At 35.8% G+C, this 9943-nt stretch overlaps 1 protein-coding gene across 4 annotated transcripts in view; it reads right to left on the bottom strand.

Annotated features, from left to right (window-relative positions):
* Positions 1-9612, bottom strand: part of LOC131640671 (protein CLT1, chloroplastic-like) — a 10381-nt gene extending 769 nt beyond the window's left edge. Inside the window, exons 1-9 of one of the 4 annotated variants that reach the window (XM_058911052.1) lie at positions 9096-9611; positions 7945-8090; positions 7456-7493; positions 6466-6581; positions 2333-2432; positions 2212-2247; positions 1682-1732; positions 1466-1589; positions 214-339 (exon numbers count right to left, since the gene is read on the bottom strand). In XM_058911052.1, coding sequence (XP_058767035.1) covers positions 214-339; positions 1466-1589; positions 1682-1732; positions 2212-2247; positions 2333-2432; positions 6466-6581; positions 7456-7493; positions 7945-8090; positions 9096-9520 — 1162 coding nt within the window. In that variant the 5' untranslated portion in view covers positions 9521-9611. Of the gene's footprint in view, positions 1-213; positions 340-1465; positions 1595-1677; positions 1733-2211; positions 2248-2332; positions 2433-6465; positions 6582-7455; positions 7494-7944; positions 8091-9095 lie in introns of those variants that run through there. The other 3 variants (XM_058911054.1, XM_058911053.1, XM_058911056.1) reach the window with 3 other exon arrangements.
* Between the last annotated feature and the right edge of the window lie 331 nt (positions 9613-9943).

Genomic DNA, 9943 nt, shown 5'->3' with positions numbered 1-9943 from the left:
ATTTAACATGAATTTTTAATAAGATTATATTTTTTTTAAATGGAAGAAAACAAAAAAAAAAAAAACACTACTATATTTCAGCCAATTTCCCTCTCAAACATCAGATACTAACATCATTTCATAATGCAAATTCAGTTTACCTTTTAGTTATGCTTGTTTGTAAGCTTTAGTTGTACTACTAATGCAAATTCCTGAGATAAACAAATCTCATACCTGATAATGTGGTGGCTAGACAAGAGACAACAGCTGAAGAGATCTTCAGGAGATGAAGCAACGAGATATTGAAGCCCATGTTGACAATAATGAACAGCAAGGGCAGTAGGGGAGCTCCATCACATCCTGGAAACAAAAAATTGATGTACAGTTTAACTCTGATATTTTTTGTTACAAGTTATAGGAATTAAGAACTATGGGACATAGTTAGATATATTAGGATTTGAAACTGTTGAAAATGTTAATCAGTACCTATAAATGGTAGAATTCCTAGAGTTATTAATGTTATGAATTCTAGTTATAGCAAGCAATGTGCCAAAGTTGAAAGAGATTAGTTGGATAGCTTGGTAGAGGTGGGAATCTATATTAGCTATAGCATGACTAAAAAGGTTTTTAGAGTCTTTTCACCACAAACTAAAAAGATTTACCAAGCAGATAAGTCTATTTTGCAATAAACAATAGAGTTGGGAGAAAGTTGAATGGAAGCAAGTTTCAAATTTGTATTTTTCAAAAGATGAGAATGTTAATAAACCAGTTGAGATATTTGAAATCTGTTATAAACATATCATGTGAGTACTAGGTTGTAACTTGTACATGGGAAATATTAGATTTGATTTGATTATGGTTTTGTTCCTAATCAAGGGCCCCAAACTCACTTATTGGTATAAATAAACAAATTGAGGGAAGATCTAGGTCTAGGTCATATTCATTTAGTGTTGGTTAACCACCTCATGCACATTCGCGGGTACTAGGGCTGGTTTTAAATTGCAGTCTGCAACCGCAACTGCGGCCGCAATATTTCTGATGCGGTAACCTCCGCATCCGCATCAGACTGCAATTGCGGTGTGAGTCCAACAACATTAGAATTCACATCAAACATCTTCCCCTATGTTTCTTCACATATTTTCATCATACCTCAAAATTTGAGAACCAAATAACTCAATTTGTATGTGATTTGTAATGTAAAATATTAACATCAAGAGTTTTTCAATGGTATATTTCAAATATCTCCCAACAACGGCCGCAATGTGCATCGCAACAACCGCAATGGCCGCAATCGCAACACCCGCAACCGCAACCGCATTCGCTACTGCAACCGCAATTTAAGACCATGGTACCAGGTAGATTTAGGTCACAAATAGTCCTTGATGAACTCAATACGAAGCTAAACAACTAATTTGATAACCTAAAAAGATTTGGGTTATCACCTTCCCTTAAGAAATACTCATATGTAAAAGAAAGTATAGCATACCACTAGACAGCGTCCCAAGATTCAGAAAGCAGGCTGCACCATCTTTAAGGTAGTTTGGCAATTGACTGAAAGGGATGCCCCATAGTTTTGATAAGAAGGGGAGGAGGAGGCATATAAACAGTGCCTACACTAAACATATATCCATTTAGGTATCCATCAGTATTTATATTGTAATTCAAAATATGCAAATTTTATGACAGATGGCAGAGTACCTACTTGGAAAGCAGATCCGAAGGAATTGACAACAAACAAGTCCAAAGAACCTCCCTGTTTGAGATGATATTGAATATTGATGATTAATATATGTACATTATATGAAAGTAAAAGCTTATTATAGGAATTGACAACAAACAAGTCCAAAGAACCTCCATGTTTGAGATGATATTGAATGGTGATGATTAATATATGTACATTACATGAAAGTAAAAGCTACATTGTTTTGCAAGTTTAAATGGAAATACTTTAGCAACATCTATTAGAAAAGCATTTTATACTATAACATAAATGAGTCTATAATGCATTACTTGTTTGAAGCTTTTAAAATTTAACTATATGCTCTCAGTTTTTGCAGGTTATACTTAATAATTTAGCATCATCATTATCAATAGTAACGTTAGAGACAGATGCGTTACCAAGTGCACCAGCAGTAAGATTACTTCAGTAATATCAAACATTCAAACCTATGACTGGCTTATGAAGTCATAATTTACACATATACATGGATCCAAAAAAGTTCATTACCATACCTTCAGTTTCCGAGCTGCATCCATAAAGATTACCTCCTACATTGTATGGAAAGGCCATAAGTTATCACTGAGAAGTAATTCAAAACCTAGGAAAATAAAATATCATCAAAATAGCAACCACCTTGAGCACAGTATCAGCTGCTTGGAATAAAAACGAAGTCATCATTAAAAGACTCCAAAATATACCCGCTTCCTGCAATGATTTCCCAGCACCAGATCCACTACATTGAGTAAACATACGTACATAATCAGAGATACTTAAAACACTAAACGCCATGTTACACTTGAGAATTAGGTAAAAAATTGTCATAAATGTATAGTGGAGCATAATGAGTTGGGAGTACATGCACAGTATTAATTTGAGGTTAAAAATTAGAAAGAAAAAAAGGGTTAATAGTAATTCACCCCCCTGTAATGTTAGCGAATTTTGCTTTTCCCCCCTCCCTACCTTTTGGCAACGGTTTTTTCAAAAAAACCGTTGTCAAAACCTGCCTTTGGCAACGGTGGGGGTAAACCGAAACACGCTCTTATTAGAGGGGGTAAACTACTATTAACCCAGAAAAAAATTGTCTTCAAAATTATCTTGAAATGGAATGAAGGAGTATAAATGTATCAAGAAATAACTGCATTCGACTATTTACAATCTCGTGAGTGTAATGGTTCCAATTCCAATACACTTCTCGCATATATAAATTATCATAGGACCTCGGTTTGACATAGTGAGCACATGCTCTGTTTGAGCATTGGAATTTACAAATGATATAATTCCAAATTCTACAGCTGGATGTTCTTCAACCTTGTTGCACCCCACAATGAACATTCATTGTCAAGTTATGCCCTTAATTCTCCTCAGCATGCTAACCATTCCAACTACAAGTCAACATCTGCTCCACCCAAACTGAGAACAACAAATCTTCTGAATTTGCATGTTCTCGATCCACAGCTTTACACACTCCACTTCACCTCCGGGTGGTCAATCCCAATATGCGGTGTAAGGACTAATGAACCTTGGAATTCTCCCCATCTAGTTGTTGCTTTTCTTTCCCGCCATTACATTGTACTGCTTTCTGTTCCATACATGGCTAGGGCCATACTTTTCATTACTTCTAAAGCATTTCCCTTCCCTCGTCTCTCTTGCATCTCTGCTTCAGTCGACCTCTTGATTTGTTCTCCCCACTGCTGGTTGGATTTAAAGCTGATTCTGTCATTCACGGCAGCTAGAGATAATGAACTTCTCGTCTCCAACACCTTAGTGATTGTAGAAATCATAATTGAAATATTGTAAACAATTGTGAATCGAGTAGTGACTCATTGTGAATTGAAGGGGAAACCTTGGAGGAGAGATTTCTCTCCAATTCTCTCTATCTTTTATTCTTTCTTAATCATTAAGTAAAATAGTTCTTCTTTTGAACTCAATAATGAGTTCCCAACATTATCTTTGCCACCCTTATACCTTAACTTTGCCATCGCCATATTCTTCTCTTCGATCTTTCTAGCTTAATTAATCATTTCTGGTTCTTGGCTCATACGACTTCACTTTTGAACCCACCTCTTCCGTCAGCCCATTCGAGAAAATGTCCATGAAAGGCCTTCCGTCCATGCCTTTCAGCATTCCATCATATTGCTCAAATTGTCACAAACTCGTTATCAGACTCAGTTTCAAAGTGAGCAACGACTTAAAGGGGATTCTCATTATGCCTAGTTGAAATTTTTGAATAAAGTTAACTTTGAAGTCTGCCCATCGTGGTCTCAGATTGCAAATTTCCCATTGTTAAGAAGTGTGGTTAGGCCTAACTCAACCCTACAAAACCGGCTTGTAAGGTGAGGATTGCCCCCCACTTATAAGGACATGTTCAGGCCATATATTGTCCGACGTGGGACTCTTAACACACCCCTTCACGACCAGGACTAGACAACTGGAGCGTGGAAATAAATGGTGGGTGGCCCGATAGCGGAAACCATAGAAGGTGACCCACCGGATCTTAAACGAGGCTCTGATACCATGTTAAGAAGTGTGGTTAGGCCTAACTCAACCCTGGAACTAGGTGTGTGCATCCCCTTCCAACACCATACTCACAACTTGAATTTTATTTTTCTTTTCTACTCCCTGTAATCAGAAATGGCACTCCAGTTTATTCACCCAGTCATACACACCCTACCCATTATATACAGGTATTTGCAATTGTCTCCATTTGTTGCTCATGGCTGATCCACCTTGAAATTAACCCTATGATTCGAACCATTGAGCTCCCATTGTTGTTTCTTCCTTATATCATCATGAAAGCCAAGTATTTTACTATTTGTTCCAACTTTACAAGACGTGCGCATCTTGTTGCCTAAAACAAGCTTCGTTTCCTTCTTGGTTTGGTTTTCAGAATGTGATTGTTTTCTTCAGTGAAACCTATTGAGCCTCCATTCTCGTCAAAAACATCTATGCATGCGGTGATTCAATTGCCCAATGCTTTAGAGCAGAGCTCTAGTACTAGTTTCATAAGAACTGGACTACAAATGATGGAAAAGAAGAACAAGTATCTTTTTTATTGAAATTGAGTGAAGGAATCAAGAATGGTCATGCATTTGAGAGACCTTACGTTAGGAACCCAATTTAAGAAAGAATAGAAAAGTATTATTAATGTTTAAATGAAACTATTACTGAGAATAAATTCCCTATAATCCCAGAGCAAAGCTCCTCAAAACAAAAAAGAATCCTCTCTTTGCCCAACCCTAAGTTTCTAGTACAAATGATACTTAATAATCCCATCTCTCCCTCTCACACACCTCATATACTACCTCTAACTTGTATCTTCTCCCACCATCTCTAACTAGCTTGACAACTTAGCACTCCCCCTCTCCTTTTCGGTCTTTATCTTTATGGGTCATATTACATGAACTTTTCATGTTCCAAATTTTTGAATCAAGTGCCTCCCAATGCCCTCTCCCCTTATTTCATTATCCTTGAGTCTTCTCCTAACTAACTAACTGTAATCAGTTAATTGTAGACGGGTTACATTTCACAAAGGGCCTAATTCTTTGTTTCCTTTCTGTTTCTTCAACTATACACCTTCCAAGTGGGAAATCCAGACCCCATCTATCAATTCTATTTCTCCTACAATAGACTCCCTATTACAAATGTATTAGCAATAAGAGACCATAAGGAGATTAGATAAGAGGTGATTGAGTTTCTGACCCCCGAATTAAACATTGAGTCAAAAAGTCGATTGGCATAGGCAACAAGCAAAGTTCAGCAGGAGGGTGGGAAGTAACATATATTGGGAGTTAAGGGTGCATGAAAATACATGACTTGGAGATCAGCACGACTGAGGGGATGATAGATGAACCACTTTGAACCAAGTGCAGACAATCCAGATAGCAGTTGGAGTACCAGTTACTCTCTCTTTTTTATGTTGTCTTTGGTCTTCAAAAAAAATAAGATAGCAAGGAGTCAAGGACACCAGATATGATTTTGTTTTAGAAGAAGGGTTTACTTAGGTCCATTAAATGTGTTTCTAATACCTAGAATTAAGTAGAGAAAGAGAAACATAGTAAAATACCAATGAAGTAATATGAATCGCTTTGGCCTTGAAATGAACTCAGCCATTTAGAATTATATGCATAATATTAAGAAATAATTACATTTTACAAGAAATAATATATAGGAAAAGTTCCTAGAAATCTAATGGTTCCAATGCTACATGGAACAGTTACAAAGTCACTACCAGCCACAACTACATTACAAATAGCAACATGTATGCGTAATAAGATATTAACAATTTTAAAATAACAAAAATTATTTATTTAAAAATAAAATACAATAAAATAACCTAAGAGAAATGTAACTAGTATGAATTAAAACAGAGCTGTTTTCAGACTTCATTACAAGTAAAGTAACACATGGGGTCACCAAAAGATTGAATATCAGCAAAATCTTGACTTACCTTTTCAGTACAAAAACTACCAACAAAATTAGAAAGCATGAATTAGTATTTTACTGTGTTAACCCACACCCTCTTAAACTCACTAGTTAGAGCAAGAAACTCAATGTCCTTAAATCAATTTGTCCAAAAAGACCTATAGAGCAACTAATAATTGTGTATTTTGGCGTAAATGTGTATGATCTTTTAGATCCATTTAGGAACATCATTGTAGACCATGTTCTTTTGCCTACATGCACATGGTCCCAGAATGTAGTGTATATGTTGACACTCAAAACACAAGTCAGTATAATCTAACATCCATGAAACTAACATGCCTGACCTTGCTACAGTGATAATCACACCAATGGCCACAAGAAAGCATCCAAGTAGTTGGTTGACTTTATATCTTCTTCCAAGAAAAATAGTTGACAGGAGAATTTGCCACACAAGAAAAGTCTGCAAGAAAATTGTAGGTGAATTTATCTATCTTTATTTTACCTTTCTCGTAAAATATACGCAAGTTGCTTAAAGATGAGCTAAATACTGTATAGAAACTAACCTAAGTTGGTTTAGGTCAGTCTATGAACCAAACTTTTAAATGACTGTAAAGATCATGGTGGTTGGGTTTTTTCATCATGTTTCAAGAAAAATAATTTATATCTAGGATAACTTGACCAGTCATCAGGCAAGACTTATATCCTAGGGCATTGATCTTGTTTCTTTGGGTGGAAGGTACATAATGGCCAACTTGTAAGAGCATGTGAAGTGAACCGATAATACGGTATTCTAGGAATTTTAGACGACTGAAACAATACATTACACAATGGAGTAACAGACCTTTGAGTGTCGAGATTACACCAGTTGTAGCCATGCCTATCTCATCGTCCAATGTGTTATTATTACCACCACCAGCCCAACATTAGAGGACGGTCTAGTATCTAGGGATTGGACATCTGATTGTAAATAATCAGGGCAGTAGACGGAGGGAGCTTTTATAAAATAGTGTAGCTCCTAGGAATGTTCAAATCCATCTTTTGAAAAATTATTGGACATAGGGTGTTAGGACTTGATTTGTACCAACCCAAACTCATGTAAAATACACACACGTGAAATAATGCATGGTTTCTATATGTTTGTTTGACTATGATGTGTGATTAATGTCACTAACTACACCTATGTTTTTTAATTTATGAACAATAACAATGACGCCTATGTTAAAGAACTGCTACTCAATTATCTATTTGAACATTACTAGTTGAGACAAAACATTGCTTAGAATAAAGACATCACAATAATTGGCAGAGAGTAATTGAATGCTGATGGTTTTTACCTGAGACAAGATTGGAATTGATGCACCCGATAGCATTGCTGATACAACATAAAAAGGAACAAACAATTAAATGAAATTAAGACATGCACATATTTATAAATAAATTGTACAATCCAATGAAGTATTAACTAATTATCTGCTACAATATCTATGAGATATGAGAGAGGTGAAGGCCTAAGCTGTTTCAAAAGTTATAGTTGAAGGTGAACACCATAAAATAAAGATAAAAATGAAAATAAGTATTTTAAAAACATATTTGTTAATGATAAATTCTACCAACATGAAATTACGGCAAGAATTGATTCACTCAAAATAAAATTACCACTACCAGCACGAACATGCCTGCCGCTGTTTTTATTATTTTTAGTTAATTTAGTTAATACTTTTGAGTTTACTTCTGCCATTCAGGAAGAAAAAATTGATGGGAGGAAGATTACATAAATATATGAGCATTTTAAACAGAAGAACAGAAATTAGGACAAGCTTCACCTCCCGCCGCCATTCCTGTGGCAGCACCAAGAGCTTCCAAGAGACCAACAATTAGAAATGGAGTCTTTGGCATTGATAGCATCTCATCAGTGACAATGCCAGCCCGGTACCGGATATACAAAATAGAAAAGTATACAACTACATATCTGAAAAAGAAAAAAAAGAAAAAAACAGTATAGTTAGTTATGTAACCCCAAAAAAGGGGGAGAGGAACTCCCCTATCTGCATTCTATGCTATTATACAACAGGGTTAAAATTGCAAGTACTATTCTATTAAAAAAATTGTTTTAAAGTTATTGCCAATTAAAAACACACAAACATTAAAATATTATTTTATAACAGCCATCAAGGGCATTCATTTTTTTCAGAATACCTGGTTATACTTTTTCAATTATTCTAGTTGGAGTCTATGTAATTGGGTCCATATGCACGGACACCTTGATCACGACCCCGACATTGACACGGAGACAACGATAATAATTTTAAAAAATGAATAAATTAAATATAATCACATGTGTCTATGCAAGTGTCTGACATGGAAGTGTCGGTGCTACCTAGATTAGGATTTAAATATTATAGTGTAACACAACAAAAATAAAAAAATAAATGTAAAGAAATGTTTTTCATCAAGTTGATTGGAATTTTCGAAACAGAAATTGAGGGCCATATAAAAAAATAATAGCAGTACTAGTTAAATGCTAGGGTATATGATAAAAATAAATATTAATAAACGTATAAACAATGTTTCTTAAATTTGACTTACTTTACAACATTATTATAAATTATGCATGAATGAAAAAAGAGTTTAATGGAGATGCATTCTCATCAATGGAAATTTATTATTGTCTTTGGCTGATAGTGTAAAATTTGTATCCAGCATCATCTTTTCTCATGAACAAAATAGAACTGCCAAATATTTCCTTTTATAATAAATTTGGTGCCCCGGTCAATCTACCAACAACAACAAAGCAAGATTTAGCATTGTTTTTAAGCAGAAAAGTCAAATATCGCAGTCAATGACAAAATTTTGTCAAAAAAATAGAAAATTAATCATTCTTCAAAAAGAACAAATAAAATACTACATGTAATCAAAATCGAAATAAAAACAAATAAATAAATAAAAGCAAAAGTGGGGAAAAGCAACACATTACACAAAAGTTGAAATCTGAGCCAAGAAGAAAGGGTATTGCTTCAGAGGAACCAACGCCAGCTTATACAGCACCCTATTTCCGACGCCCGTCGCCACCACCGCCGCTGCAGCAACCACCACCTTAACAGCCTGATTCACATCTTTCCGACTGTTACCCTCTGCCAGCGAGTGTGGCATCTCCTTCTCATCCTCCTCACTGAAATCCGATCTCTCCAGTGCGTCGCGGTTTCCAATCGCTTCTACCACCGGAGTCCACGAGCGACGTCGTAGCTGTAAAACGACTCCTGGATGTTCAAGTGAATAGCCATAGCGAATTCTGTAAATCGACGCGGACTTCGTCGGTTGGAGTAAGCGGACCTGACCGAAGAGTGTGACGGTGGAGGTGGCGGTGCCGGCAGCAGGTAACCGCCGGCAGAGTGACGCCATAGCGAGCAGGAATGTTAGTGCGGGAATTTAAAATTGGTATATGTTGAAAGATGGGAGATAAATTGAGTGAGTGTATATCTCGCATGGTGAAAGCGAACACACTTAAATAAATAAATAAAAGTTGAAGTTCCAAAATAAAATAAATAAAGAGAATTTCTTTACCCACCTCCTCACTTTCTTGGTCACTCCTAATGTACTTCCGAAAACGTGCTTTTTTTAATGAAAAACACTGATTTCGAAAATGTACATTCGAAATAATGTTTTTTTCAGAAAATAGATGAATTTGGAAGTGCATCTCCGAATTCACCCTCCTTGGAAGAATTCGGAAATGTACTTCCGAAATAAGGTCTGGGACAGAAGAAAAATAACAAACAACAACGATTCGATTTATTTAACGGATGAAGATTACATTGATCACGTTAC

This window comes from Vicia villosa, unplaced genomic scaffold (genome assembly GCF_029867415.1).
Source record: "Vicia villosa cultivar HV-30 ecotype Madison, WI unplaced genomic scaffold, Vvil1.0 ctg.003264F_1_1, whole genome shotgun sequence".
Taxonomy (NCBI): Eukaryota; Viridiplantae; Streptophyta; class Magnoliopsida; order Fabales; family Fabaceae; genus Vicia; species Vicia villosa.
Note: the sequence above shows the minus strand (reverse complement) of the source record. Positions and strands in the feature narration are given on the sequence as shown.